The sequence below is a fragment of the Corylus avellana genome, chromosome ca7, assembly GCF_901000735.1.
Source record: "Corylus avellana chromosome ca7, CavTom2PMs-1.0".
Lineage (NCBI taxonomy): Eukaryota > Viridiplantae > Streptophyta > Magnoliopsida > Fagales > Betulaceae > Corylus > Corylus avellana.
In genome coordinates this window covers 17,554,060-17,569,869 of record NC_081547.1, presented here as the reverse complement: position 1 = coordinate 17,569,869, position 15,810 = coordinate 17,554,060, and the positions used below count along the sequence as shown (strand labels likewise).

Below are 15,810 nucleotides of genomic sequence, written 5' to 3'. Positions count from 1 at the left end.
TTTACGTTTGATGTGTTCAAAGGGTTTTCCACTTCGTAAACAAACTTTGTGTTGTGTTTATGATGTTGATTGAATTCTACTATGCATGTTTTATGTTTGTTGTATGGCTTAGTTTCATATTTTGTTCATTTGGAGATTAGAGGTAGAACACGATCCTAGTAATCTTTCAAAGTAGATGTGAGGACCATTAATAAAGGACAAAATTAGCAATCATCTCTCTAAATCCCTTGAAAAGGGTACATTCTTACTCATAAATCCGCTTCCTTTTGAACTTAGAGAAAATAGCAATTCCTACATTATTTTCATTTCACTTAGTTTCCATTCCACTCTTCATGAAATCCAATTATGGACAAAGTAAGCTACAATTTTCATTATACAGCATGCCACTAAAATAGAAAGATGCATATCAAATACATGACATGACATTTCCAAATAATTAAAAACATGCAATATGATTAATTATTAAATGTACAAACATATATTTTTGGATGAAATAAAGAATTCGATCAACTTTCACAAAAGAATTCTTGATATGCAAAAAAAAATATTATGAAAACATGTCGATAAGGCATATGATTCTAAACAATTGTTATGAGCAGAAGCATTTCAAATATCGTAGCCCATATTTTTGGTTGCTCACATAAAAGGTGAAGATAAATTCAGTACACGTAGTGTCATTTTTTTCTTTTTCTTTTTCTTTTTGAGAGCCATAGGTAGTGTTTCCATAACAATAACCCTTTGTTATATAAGCCACTACCAAACACATGCTTAAATCATCAATATAATAGATATGCATGCGATATATAAATCTATCTCTATCATTTTTTTCTCTTTTTATTTTTTTATTTTTAATCCTCCATAGCTTTATAACAATGAATAAGAAAAAAAAGAAAAGAAATGAAACTCAACATTTTCTACTATGGCGAATACAATAGTTTGTGAAAATCAACGCATTATATGCTCATGTGAGGGGTGAGTGCATGACAAAAATATTGAAAAGCCACAAGTCTCTCCATGTTCTTATTATCAATATTCATGAATAAAGAAAGAAAATAAATTGTATAAACTTGTGATATAGGGTGGGGGCAAAAATACTTTGAATTCAAAGAGAGAGATAGAAAGAAATCGGTGATGGTGTGTGTGTGTCACGGTGCAGGTGTGTGTGGAGAGGGAGAGAGATATGTGAATTGTAGCTTACCCATTTTCTAGTTACATTTTTAACATGGAAATTTAGGATTTCAATTAATTTATTACTTTACCTTAATTTCGGAAAGAAAAAAAAAAAAAAAAAAAAAAGGTAAAAAAGTTGGGAGTTACATTTGATAGGTGATCCTAGGCTTACGCTAAAGCCCCGAGAGTAAAGGAGGACCTTACCCTTTGCAAAAAAATCTCTTTACCATACCATCTCACTCTCTCTTCCAATATAAACCAAAACCGAACAAGGAAATCGTGTACCACTATCATGACAACAACATTGAAAACAAAAATGGCTGATGATCATCCACAGGACCAAACTGAACGTCATCGCATTTTCAAGAGCTTTGACGCCAATGGCGATGGCAAAATCTCTGCGGCAGAGCTTGGGCATGCCTTGAATCAAATTGGCTCCATCTCGTCGGATGAGGTGCAATATATGATGAAGGAGATTGACACTGACGGCGATGGCTTCATTTCATTCGAAGAGTTCACCCATTTTGCTCGAGCTAATCGCGGTTTAATAAAGGATGTTGATCATCCACAGGACCAAGCTGAACGTGATCGCATTTTCAAGAGCTTTGACACCAATGGCGATGGCAAAATCTCTGCGGCAGAGCTTGGGCATGCCTTGAATCAAATTGGCTCCGTCTCGTCGGATGAGGTGCAGTATATGATGAAGGAGATTGACACTGACGGGGACGGCTTCATTTCATTCGAAGAGTTCACCGATTTTGCTCGAGCTAATCGTGGTTTAATAAAGGATGTTGCCAAGATATTCCACTGATGTCTCCATTTGTTTGTTTGTTTGTTTGTTTCTTTTTTTCTTTTTCTTTTTCTTTTTTTTCATATTTTTATGTCATCTCCATGTTCATTTATTTAAAGCTATAATATGTGTGGGTTTTCCAAGTACTAAGAATTATGCAAGTTTACTATAAAATGATGTTCATGGGAAATATGAACTTGAAACGATCTATTACACTTTTTCCCTCTAAGAATAGAGATAGGTAAATGGAAGATATGTACAAAAGATCTATTACACTTTCGTTAAAGAGGCAAGAAATTTCTTTTTGGCATTTGATTTGTTTCTTAAATGTGAAATTTTTTTGCCATCCTTTATCACGTATTAACAAAATTGGATTGCCAAAGGGAAATATCATAAATATCACTATTTTAGCCGATGGAAACTAGAAACCAGTACATCACCTTTCTAATTGACAAAAATTCTTAATAGTTAGAGCTATTGGAGATTGTGTTATTTTCCCTTCCATTATTTTAAGTTTATCATGTATTATAGGTGTATACAAGGAACATATACCAAAGCAAATCATCTTTATGATTACGAGAATGACTTATTTATAGTTGAATAAGCACAATTAAAATAGAAATACAATTCGACCTATACAAGGAACCCAAATCAAGTTGTACAAGGAAAAATGTATTGACTTATAGTAGAAAATTTAGTAAATATATTCTAACATTCCCTCTCAAACTCAAGGTGGTAATGTATATACCAACTTGAGTTTGGAAACGAGATTACGGAACTATCTAAGTGGATGTGCTTTGATGAACACATCAGTCAAGTGTTCAATAGAAGCAATAGGGTAACAGCGAAAAGTTCTCTACAAGAGATGATGGCGCATAAAATGGCAATCGATCTTTGTAAAGATTGATATAACTCATGTTTGGGTTATTCTACCTTACCATAATTATGGTTCAGGCTTTGTATATACAAAGAACTTGGGGTAATTACATTTTCCCTCTATCAACTACAACGCATTGTAAATTTTCTCCCATAAACTGGCAATCGTACTGCCCGACCCTATTAGACTACCATTTTCTTCTCAAAATCCCCCTTCTGTCAGTAAAACTTGTTAAATTGGATGGAATATTCACTTTTAAACATTAAATTTCATTAAAAGACAGAAATACCCCCAAATAAAAACTTCAAACAAAAATATAAATATTTAAAATATATAAATTAATTTTCTGAAAAAAAAAGGGGGTGGCTGGGGGAGAGGGTGGCCAATGAGCCACCCCCCGACCCACGAGGGTGACGTGTGGCCACCTTCGGTCACCTTGGGGTGGCTTGCTTGCCACCCCTCAGGTGAGGTGGTCGTCGGACTACTCCCAAATCTAGCTAGGGTTGGCCCATTAGCCACCCCTAGGCCATGGGGTGGTCACGCACCACCCCCAGCCACCTCTGGGGTGGTTGGAAATGGTGCGTGGCCACCCCCACCTTAGAGTTGGCATGCGGGCCACCCTTGGGTGGCTAGCGTTGGCCGCGTGCCACCCCTTGGGTCGAAGGGTGGCAGCGAGCCACACCTGGCCATTTTTGGAGGTAGCTCGTTGGCCACCCCCTCCCTCAATGGGGTGGCTACCAACTAGCCACCCCCTCAATTTTTTAATTTATTTTTTATTTTTTTATTTTAAAAATAATTTATATATATGTATATTTAATATATTTATTTACTATTAATTAAGAATGACACGTATCATCATTTTGTTGGTGATGACGTGATACATCCGTCAAATATTTTGACAAAATTTGAGTACAGGGACTAAATTGTTATTTTGGCCTATCCCGGTAATCTCTTAATTATTATTATTTTTTTATATCACACAGATGGATTTTTAATTTAGACAACCACATTGACTGATTTTGCATTTATATTTTTTTTTAGTTCAAGTCTTTTTTATCTTTTTTTTTTTTAGTTTTTTATATTGAATTTTTTATTTTTATAAATTAATTTATAAGTGTTTTTTAATTGTAATATATTTCTATTTTTTGTTTAATTTTTATTTAGTTTTTTAATCTTGATTTTTGATTTGTTTAATTTTAAGGGTATTATATGCAATTTTTGTTTATAGAGTTAGGGGTATTTAGGTCATTTTAAAATTTTTAACGAGTTTAACTAACGGAAGACGGGTTTTTGAAAAAAAATGGTAATATGATAGTGGATCAACGGTGAGCTTGGAGCGGAGGAACGAGAATCGTGAGGTGCAAAGGGGCTTGGTAAAGATGTCTGCGATATAATCTTTGCTGGAAATAAACCGTATGTTAGGAGTCTTGTAACGAACCATATCACAAACAAAATAAAAGTTGATCTCCACATGCTTTGTCCAAGCATGGTAAACCAGATTTGAGGAGTGATACGTAACACCAATATTGTTGCACAAAAGAATCGGAGGATGAGATGAGTGTATGCCAAGTTCAGTGAGAATAGAGTTTATCCAAATAATCTCAGCAACAACATTGGCAAGAGCTTTGTACTCTGCCTCAGTACCAGAATGAGCTACAGTGGGTTGTTTGCAAGAACTCTGAGAGATTAGATTATTACCCAAAGAAATACAGTAATTACTAGTGGATCAACGATCATCTCTGTCCCCTGCTCAATCAGCATCAGAGAAGGCTTAAGACCTTTGAAAATGTAACCCGTAATGGAGAGTGTTCTTGATATAATGAAGTATGTGTTTGACCCCTACCAATGAGATAGACGTGGCTAATGCATAAATTGAGATAGCTTGTTAACTGAGTGAGAGAGATTAGGTCTTGTGATGCACAATTATTGCAAAGCACCCAAAGTGCTGCAATATAGACTTGGGTCTGAAAATATTTTGCCTTTATATGCAGAGAGTTGAGTGGAGGTTGCCATACAAGTACTCATTAGCTTTGCATCAATTAAATTTGTACGCTTGAGGATGTCAATCATATACCACTGCTGGGGAGAAAAATGAATGTAGAGCTTCGAAGTACTTGAATGCCTAGGAGAAAACTCATTGGATCAAGGTCCTTCACAAAAAACCGGTTATTCAGTTGGACAAGCAATTTTGGTATCTCAAATGGTCGTAAACAAGTAATTAGTATATCATCAACATAAATCAAGATGTACATAGTAAAGGTTGTAGATTTGTAGATAAATAATGATGTATCTGAAAGAGAACCCTAAAAACCAAGAGCAATGAGTTTTGTGCTTAGGCGAGAAAACCAAGCTCAGGGAGCCTGTTTCAAGCCATATAATGCAGCTTGCATACATGAGAGGGAAACTAAGGATGAGCAAAACCAGGGGGCTAGGACATGAATACTTTCTCAGATAGGTGCACATGGAGAAAGGCATTATGGATGTCAATCTGATGCATGGGCCAACCCACACAAATGGCAATAGATATATTGAACCAGACGTACTGTATTTGGTTTGATAATAGTGTTGTAGGTCTCGCCATAATCAATCACGAGCTGCTGATGAAAGCCTTTGGTGACTAGCCAAGCTTTGTACCTCTCAATAGACCCATCGGCTTTTCTTTTAAATCAAAACACCTATTTGTAGCCTATGATATTTTGAGCATGATTCTTGAGAAGAGCGTTAAATTCAATGTTCATGGCCTTGGGCCAATTTTCATCTTTGATTGCAGTTGAATAACATGTGGGTTCAGAGATATCCGAGCTTACTATAGCAAGCAAGACATGTGAAATAGGATATTTGACAGTGCCTTCATTAGAGGTTTTTGGTTTTGAGATGTTGTTTTTGGATTTGGTTATCATGGGGTGTTGAGAGATGGATGGTTCTGGAAGATCCGTGGGTGATGGTGCAGATTGGATGGCTTTGGGTGGGTAGGATATTGGAGAGTTTGGGCTAGATAACAAGTGTGGAGACGATTGGGAGGAGGGGAGGATAAGGGAGCTACTGAGGAACATGTGGGTATTTGGGAAGGTGTGGAAGAAAGACTTATCGGGGATAAAGGAGTGCCCAACATGGAAGCTGCATGATGAGGCCTAGTAAGCATGACAGTAGTAGAGTCATCCGAATTTGTAAGATAAGGAGAATAAGACACAATAACAGAGGGAAATAGAGATTCATTAAATATGACATTTCTGGAAATATAAACCCTGGAAGACGACACTTGGAGACATTTGTAACCTTTATGTGATGGACTATAACCAAGAAAAATACACTCCATAGAACAAGGTTGAAGTTTGTTTTCATTGTATGGGCGAAGATTAGGCCAACATGTCGAGCCTGAGCGAGCTTCTCTTGATTGAGTTCGACTTGTTTAAATTTTACTCAAGCTCGAGCCCGAGCCGAGCTTAAGGACAAGCCAAAAAATCGAGCCCGAGCTCGAGCTCATAATCAATGGTTTACGCCTACAAAAAGCACGGCAGTTTAAAGTTTTGTTCCTAATTGCTTTAATCTGTAGGCAGCAATTAAGTTTTGTTTCACTCTATAAACGGCAATCAAATGTTGTTTTTACTGGCAACCTTTAATTCTATTTAATTCACACCTTGTCCTCAAGCCTTGCCTATAAATAGGTTGTGCAGTGTATGCTTTTCAAAATTACAGCAATATGCTCTCTCTCCCCCTCTCTCTCTCTCTCTCTCTTTCTATCAGATTTTGAACAGAAAATAATATATATACACATAAGGCTTTGAACTTAAAGCTTTGGAGCTACCTCAAGTGGGAGTGCTAGGTATAATTCTTTTATCCTTAGTTTATGCCAATTTTAGTTATTAGAATTTAATTTATGTCGTTATGATGTCTAAATTGCTTGGGAAAGTGTGATTGAATATCTCAAGGAAGGTATTCAATCATCCTTGTAAATATTACAAATGCGACATTGTGATACCTAAATTTTATTAGGTATTTTACAACAGCGCCGTTGTGATGCCCAAGTAATATTAGAAGTTTTAGATAAATATTATATTAATGCCGTAGCAATGCCCATATAAAAATATGTGGTAATGCTACATAGTCGTTATGATGGCCGAGTGACATTATCATATTTTAGATATATGTCGTTATGCTGTCCAATTTTGGATAGACCATAGGGAGAAATTAAGAAGTCGTTATTTTAGCCTTTCAAATATAATTTTAAACTAATATATTGTCGCGCACGGGCGTACTAAATGCAGTGAATATTAGAATCAAGGGTTAGAGCTGGAATCCTGCTTAACGATTTACGGGGAAAAGGTAAGTATAATTACTTACTGAGACTAATACTATTTAATAAGTGTTAAAATATTCATATTTTCTGCCCTTAACTTGCATGTTTTAATCCTTTGGTTTTGGTTAATTAGGCCATTTTAATTTCTTTTTGTGTTTTCATACTTTTACAGGCTTTTGGAAGAAAATGAAGTAAAACTAGGTGATTTGGGCTCAAAAAAAGAAGATGGAGAAAATTGGAGCTCCCTGACACTGCGATCAATCGTAGGGTACCTGCGATCGAGTGCAGTACCCGAGAGGACACAACACAAAGCAGGCTAGGAGCGATCGAGCGCATGCCAAAAGAAGGATCGATCGCAGACCTGCGATCGAGAGCACACGGGCTGCAATTGATCGCACCCGTGCGCAGGAGACACATCAAGTGGCGGCCAAAGTGTCACTCTTTCCATATTAGGGTTTTCCAACTCCCAATTGTAATAGGTCTCAAAACCCTACGAAATTCCTAAGTTTACTACTTTGTCTAGGACTTCTAAAACCTATAAATAGACCCTTAAGCCTCTAGAATTAGGAGGCTTGAGAAGGAGAAGAAGAGGAGCTCTTGAAGTTCAAGTCTCAGGCTTATTCTTTTCTTTTATTTTATTTTATTTTATGAAGATGTTTAACATCAACTCTATGTATAGCTAATTTACTTAGTAGGGCTAGATTGAAGCCCTAGTTATGTTTAATTAATATTTCAATATTAACGCCTTTGTGATGATCTTGTTGTGCTATTTAACTTGATTAATACCTGCTTGCATGAATTCCTCATATGTGTGTGCCTGATCAACATGTGCATGTGGTATGGACTAGTTAGTTAGATCAATTTGGATGACCGAGTCCTAGGTTTAACTTAAGCAGCAAAAGAATCCACACTGCGATTCTTGGGTTAATCAACATAGGGAACCGGGAGTATACACCCATGCCCCAGGCCCCGTGTGTTTGTCGATTTCCATGGAACATATGCTTTTCTAAAAAACAACTTAGTATATACCATTCTAAATAATTTAGGAAAAAAAAAAAGTTAGAGTATACACCCATGCCTAACTCGTTGCTTAGAGAAATCTATAGCTTAAGGAGTATACACCCATGCCCTTAGGTTGGCAAACATTAGATATGCATAACATGATCAAAGCATTGGCATATTGTTATATTAGTTGAATATAATTAGTGGTGGATATCAAAGCCCTACCTTTTTATTATTATCAACTCAATCTCTATTTTACTTAAGGAATTTATTTTTAAACGGAAATTCAGCAATCCTCGTGGGAATGATCTTGTACTTGCACCCTATACTACTATGTTGACCTTGTGCACTTGCAGGTAAAACGTACAATTTTTTACCTATTAATTTAGGTAGATATTTACACAACAAGGTTTTGGCGCCGTTGCCGAGGATTGTTTGATTTTGTTTGGAATTATTTTCCTTAGTTTATTTTTGTTTTAAATTTTTCTGTTTTTATTCTCTTTTCCGCAGTTTCTGTGCTTCTGGAGGTGCGATCAATCGCCCAACCAAGGAGATCGAGCGCACCTCACGATGCGATTGATCGCACATCCAGAGAGCAGCACAGTTACTGCACTAACTATAGATCTGATTTTTTTTCTTTTATTTCATGCAGGGTTAGTTGAGTCTGCATCTTAGTAAGGTTTCTTTTAAAATTTCGTTTCTATTTTCCCGTTTTAATTTTAACTTTTTGGTATTTTATTTTGTTATTTCACACATGTGGGGAGGCATTCCAACACCCCATGGACCGTGTTCTTTATGCCATGACCCTTATCATCATGTTAGAGAATGTTCTAGAATGAGACAAACTTCTAACAAACATTATGAGTATATGAACACATCGTTCTCTAGACCGGGGAATAACAACTATTTTGATTCATGTAACCCAACATGGAGCCAACAGTCCAATCTTTCATGGCAAGCTCAAGCTCCTAGAAATCATTCATATTCCTCTCAATCGGATCCACCACTACAAGATCAGCTGGCTGCCTTGCAAAAGACAGTAAATATACTTGTTAATTCCATGGCTAGGCGGAACATCACTCCCAATCAACCAGCCACCCAATTCCAGGTATGTGCCATATGTTCTCATTTAGATCACACTATTGAGACCTGCCCTTTGTACTCATCTGCAGATCAGGACCAAGCCAATTATGTGGGACAGCACACTTATCCTCCCAAGAACAATCCTTACTCCAACACTTATAATTCAAGGTGGCACAACCACCCCAATTCATCATGGAGTAACAGTAGGAACATCCGGAACCCTCAAGGACAGCAAAGCAATTTCGAACAAACAGTTCAACCAGCCAAAGACCCAAAAGAGGAGGACTTGAAGAGTCTTTTACAACAATTTGTGACTTCACAACAACAATTCAATACAAAGACTGATCAAGCCATTCAAAGACTGGAAGTACAAATGGAAAAATTGGCCAGGGAGCCGAGAGCATCTCCCATCAATTGGTGTCAACAATACCAAGAAGAAGAGTGTCAAAGTCAGTTGATGGAAAATCCCAATGGACAATACATGGAGGAAGAGTGCACCTACTATCATGAGCAAGTTGTCACATTTAGGAGTGAAGATGTGACTGAAAATGAAGTGGAAGAGGGGAAAGAGGAGGAAACTGAAATTCCAGAAGAGCCACATCAGGAAAAAGAAGAGAGCACTAAGATTTTTTCACCATTAACTCTCATTCATAAAACACCAAGAGGCGAAGAAAGAAGTCTGTTAGAGTTACCACATGAGAAAATTAAGGACATCAAGATAGAGAAGCTTCCTGAGTTTTCTTCTTACTTTATTCCAGTTCATGATTCCCCACCGAATGAGAAACTGTTTGAGAAAACTTAAAGTGGTCCTCCCCGATCTAGAAACACTCGGAATCACCTTGCAGCAGAAAAGATTAATTCCCTTTGGTGCAAGAGAAGAAAAGATTGGTGCTTCAAGTTTAAAGTGCCACAGTCTAACTGAAGACGTTAAACTTAGCGCTTGTGGGAGGCACCCTATAGCATATCCTTTTGTTTTGTTTGGTTTGACTTATATTTTGTTTGTGTTTTCCTTTTTGTTTTGTTGTTTTTGGTGTTTTAGTGTTTCAAGTCTTTTGTCATGTTTTTACCTTCTGTTACTGCGATTGATCGCAGCCTGCGGTGCAATCGAGCGCAGGTCTCCACTTGAGGTTTCATCGCATTCTGTTAGTGCGATCAAGCGCAGCATGCGTGCGATCGAGCGCACTTGGGCAGCATCCCATAGTTATCTTTTTATTTTGTTTTGTTTCTTTTTACTTGTTGTGTGTTTTCTTATTTTGCAGGGACAAGTGTGCTTCGCTTCAAGTTTAGGGGTGTGCAATGAGCCATGCTTTTCAAGACTATTTCGACCATCTCCCGGGTACATTCTTTCCTTTACTTAGACACATTGGGGACAATGTGTCGTTTAAGTTTGGGGTATGGGCACACATGGTTGTTCACACACCTTGTCCCAATTTCAAGTTATTTGTTTTGTTTGTTTGTTTGTCTATACTTAATGAAAAAATAAATAAATAAATGTATGCATGTTCATGTTTGCTCTAAAATTTTAAGTTGATCTAAAAGAATTGTGGCTTGAATTCTTCAATGAGCTTAAAATTTTGAACACATGATCTGATGAGTGAATCTGTTAGTTTGATTACGTGTTTAGGACAATTGAAAAATCACATGTTTGATCTAATCACTCAAGCACACTAGCACATAATTTGTGAGGTAGGACATGAGATCTGATATTGTGTTTCTGTCTCTTGGATGAAATTGGATGACTTATTAGATGTATACCTTGGCATATATATGTGTGTGTGTGTGTGTGTGTGAAAAAAAAAAAAGAAAGAAAGAAAGAAAGAAAGAAAAAATGATCATTGATGGCTTTTCACTCAGTAACTGGACATCTTGCCTCAAAGCATTGAGTGTTCACGTCAAAAGGTGAAAAATATGAATTTGATCAATGTCATGGTTAGTTGGTTTTGTAGCCTCTTTGACTCGAGTTAGTAGGTCCTTAGGGGTGCTCTACACCTAATGCCCTAAAACCACCTGGTTTGGAAGTCATTGACTTAACACTCGCAACATGGGTCAATTAGAAAGCTTAAGGAAAACAACATTGCACAACTTGACCAACAAAAATGAAGAGAAAAAAAAAAAAAAAAGGAAAAAGAAATATGCCATTGTGTCATTCTAATAGGAAATTCAGTGAATTCTGAGATAAGGAGACATTACATATTGGAAATATTTGGAAGCCTCATAATTTTGTGCTAGTTCACCTTACACTGTTTTCAATCTTGTGGTGTTTTAGCATGTCCTTGTAAGTAATTGCATTTTAAGATTCCGATTCATTGTGAAGATGGAGTTCATCTTTTTAAGCTTGCTAATGAATGAAAATCATGATCTTGAAGTGATGCTTTAATTTTTGGAATAACATGAACTCTTGCATGATGTTTGTGGGTAACATTTCTGAAAAACCCTCACGAGACTTCACTCGTCCACTAGGGAATTCCTAGTGGTTTAAAAGGCTTGTTGCATACGCTAAATGCAATCGTACATCCCATGAAAGATGGATTTATCTCTTTTGTTTTCTATTTTTCCATTCCTGTTTTCAGTTTTGTATTGCTAAGGGACTAGCAATATGTAAGTTTGGGGGTGTGATAAGTGCTAAAATATTCATATTTTCAGCCCTTAACTTGCATGTTTTAATCCTTTGGTTTTGGTTAATTAGGCTATTTTAATTCATTTTTGTGTTTTTCATACTTTTACAGGCTTTTGGAAGAAAATGAAGTAAAACTAGGTGATTTGGGCTCCACAAGAGAAGATGGAGAAAATTGGAGCTCCCTGACACTGTGATCAATCGCAGGGTACCTGCGATCGAGCGCAATACCCAAGAGGACACTGCATAAAGCAGGCCAAGAGCGATCGAGTGCATGCTAGAAGAAGGATCTATCGCAAACCTGCGATCGAGAGCACACGGGCTGCAATCGATCACACCCGTGCGCAGGAGACACATCAAGTGGCGGCCAAAGTGTCACTCTTTCCATATTAGGGTTTTCCAACTCCCAATTGTAATAGGTCTCAAAACCCTATGAAATCCCTAGGTTTACTACTTTGTCTAGGACTTCTAAAACCTATAAATAGACCCTTAAGCCTCTAGAATGAGGAGGCTGGAGAAGGAGAAGAAGAGGAGCTCTTGAAGTTCAAGTCTCGGGTTTATTCTTTTCTTTTATTTTATGAAGATGTTTAACATCAACTCTATGTGTAGCTAATTTACTTAGTAAGGCTAGATTGAAGTCCTAGTTATGTTTAATTAATATTTCAATATTGGCGCCTTTGTGATGATCTTGTTGTGCTATTTAACTTGATTAATACCTGCTTGCATGAATTGCTCATATGTGTGCGCCTGATCAACATGTGCATGTGGTATGGACTAGTTAGTTAGATCAATTTGGATGACCGAGTCTTGGGTTTAATTTAAGTAACAAAAGAATTCACACCGCAATTCTTGGGTTAATTAACATGGGGAACTAGGAGTATTCACCCATGCCCTAGGCCCCGTGTGTTTGTTGATTTCCATAGAACATATGCTTTTCTAAAGAAAAACTTAGTATATACCATGCTTAATCCTTTAGGAAAGAAAAAAGTTAGAGTATACACCCATGTCTAACTCGTTGCTTAGGAAAATCTATAGCTTAAAGAATATACACCCATGCCCTAAGGTTGGCAAACATTAGATATGCATAACATGATCAAAGCAATGACATATTGTTATATTAGTTAAATATAATTAGTGGTGGATATCAAAGCCCTACCTTTTTATCATTATCAACTCAATCTCTATTTTACTTAAGGAATTTATTTTTAAACAGAAATTCAGCAATCCTCGTGGGAATGATCCTGTACTTGCACCCTATACTACTATGTTGACCTTGTGCACTTGCAGGTAAAACGTACAATTATTTACCTATTAATTTAGATAGATATTTTCACAACAACCGTCTAAAGGCATCAAGAAAAGAGACATTAAACCTCCAACCATTTCTAGAATACACTAGAGCAGGTACCCACACATTTGTGAAGATTAGGTGGAAAGGAGACACAATTCGTGTTGAAGAGACTGGAAAAGGTAGCTAAGTGTTTTTGGAGCTTAAGCACGCTAAACATGGAGGGAAGCTTTTATTGCTGGACATAGGAAGTAGAAATGAATTGAGGACACGACGAACGACCTTCAAGGTAGGATGACCAAGCCGAGAATGCCACTAGGACACTGACCTATGTTCACGTGCAAGAGCAGACAGAGTGGACAGTTTATTTGAAGCTGAAAAGAAAGGATATAAGTCATGTTTACTCAGGCCTCAAAGTAGCAACTTCCCCTTAGTGTGATCCTTCAAGAGAAAATAAGAGGGGTGAAACTCAAAAAATGTATTAGTGTCTTTGGTAAATTTTTGGACAAAAACCAAGTTCTTGCAAACAGTAGGCACATGAAGAACATTAGATAATTTAAAGCAAGGGATGGATAGGGGATAGGGGTGTAAACGAGCCGTGCTTGAGTGAGCTTCACTTGTTTAGGCTTGGCTCCTTTATATTTTACTCGAGCTCGAGCTCGAGCCAAGTTCAAGAGTGAGCCAAAAAAATCAAGCTCAAGCTCATAATAAGTCGAGCCGAGCCAACTCACGAGCTAGCTCTTATATTTATTTTTTTTTTAAAAAAAAAAAAAAACTAAACTTCAAGTATTCTTAAACGGCTTAAGAAGCCAGCTTGTATATGAACATTTGCTTAGCCTGGCTAGTCGAGTATGGAGCCTGAGTCAATACAATAAGGCACTTGGTTTCAAAGAGAGAGGATATACATCCTTTTATAGATAAGCAAACTTAGGGATTGGTGTTTTTTTAGCAATGTGGGACTAGTTAACAGGTTGTATTCAGACTGCATTGGGACAACGCCCGCTACAATCTCCCTCACTAGTCATAGCACATATTCCACCTGAACTCTCATTTCACACTCTCTCACTCTTGCTCACAAGACAGGTAGTGATAGTGTTTGGGTCTGTTTGATTCTTCAATAGTTTCTGCCCTTTGCAATCTCCCTCAATAGTTTCTGCTTGATTCTTCATCCTTTAGTTTGGGTCTACCCTAGTTGAATTGAGGTCTTTTTAATGATTGCTCTCTCTCTCTCTTTGATCACGAAGGGTCTAGAATTTTTCATTTTCTAATGCTTAAATATAAATGCAATTTTAAGATTTTAATAATTATGAGATTTATAATTAATTATGTGTTACTTATTTTTATACACACACATACGAGCTTATACGAGCCTAACCTAGTCGAGTCGAGCTTGCTTCGTTTAATATTCGAGTCAAAATTTGTGTTCACGAAGCGTTTCATTTAATAATCAAGTCGAGCACGAGCCGAGCTTATACGAGTCGAGCTTGAGCGAGCAAGCGAGCGGCTTGTTCACTTAACACCCCTAATAGAGGATATGAGAGGTGCCAACATGCTTTACGGAAAGCCTATCACCATTACTAATTTTTATCTCGTCAGAGCCGGAGTAGGTATCAACCAGAACATTCAGATTGGCGAGATAAGACATGAGATGATGTGTGGCTCCGATGTCGGGATACGGGTTGGAGTCATAGACAATGTGAGATGACAGTTGAGATGTTGTATGGTATGCCTGGATTTGAGAAGCAGCATCCTGTGTGTATGAATGATCAACTCGCTACTCGCTAATAACATGTAGGAGCAAGGTGTCCAATCTGGTTGTAGAGTTGACACACTGGGCGAGGGGATTTGATGAAAGATGGAGCACCTATGCCGCGCCCCTTGCCCCGATTGGAATTGAAGCTATGCTGATAAGAAGGCACACTACTGGAATTGTAATGGAAGCCATGATTGTCATTGGAGTAAGAGCCACGATTGGAAAGGGAGGGACATCCACCACGTCCTCCATGAAAATTTGAACCTTTGGAGGTAAAATTCACACCTGAAATAGAGAGATCAGAAGAAGCAATATTTTGCTCAAGGCGAATTTCATGAGCAAGAAGGTGGCCATAGAGCTCATCAATGGAGATTGGATCCACCTAGGTTGTAACTGAGGTGACAAATGAATCATATTCACTGTTGAGTCCTGCAAGAAGAAAAGATTGAAGATCGTCATCATGTAATGGCTTATCAATGGTAGCCAAGGTATCAACCAGTGTGGTGAATTTCTAGAAATAGTTAGTGATTGACATGCTACATTTCTTGAGTGTGGTAAGCTGAAGGTGACGGGACATCGTGCAAGCATGGGCCTTGGAAGTGAACATAGTTTCCAAAGAGAGCCATAGTTTCCGTGGAGTGAGGCACTTAACAAAATGGACAACGACTTTCTTAGTGACAGACGGGATCAACATGCTAAGCACAAGCTAATCATGCATGTGCCATTGAAGCCAAGTCTGGTTCTTGGACAGAGTAGTAATGGTATCAACTTTGGAGGTGATGGACAGAGGAGGGCTAGTAATAGATCCATCAATAAAGCCTTGAAGATCTTGGCTTTCGATGACAGGTAGGATAGCAAGCTTCGACAGAAGATAATTGGTCTGCATGAGTTTGTGAGAGAAAGAAGAGGAAATGGTGAGATAATTCATTGGGTTAG

The 15,810-nt window shown here is 37.6% G+C and overlaps 1 protein-coding gene and 1 non-coding gene across 2 annotated transcripts; one reads left to right on the top strand and one right to left on the bottom strand.

Moving 5' to 3' along the window:
• The first annotated feature begins 1,481 nt into the window (after window positions 1–1,481).
• Window positions 1,482–2,106, top strand: LOC132188552 (polcalcin Bet v 4-like). The gene has a single exon (XM_059603043.1). It carries the CDS (start codon window positions 1,487–1,489, stop codon window positions 1,979–1,981), a length of 495 nt encoding a protein of 164 aa, XP_059459026.1. The 5' UTR covers window positions 1,482–1,486; the 3' UTR covers window positions 1,982–2,106.
• Window positions 2,107–15,203: 13,097 nt separating this feature from the next.
• Window positions 15,204–15,343, bottom strand: LOC132188894 (small nucleolar RNA Z247). The gene has a single exon (XR_009440954.1). It is a non-coding gene; the product is annotated as a small nucleolar RNA Z247 (small nucleolar RNA).
• Window positions 15,344–15,810: the final 467 nt, after the last annotated feature.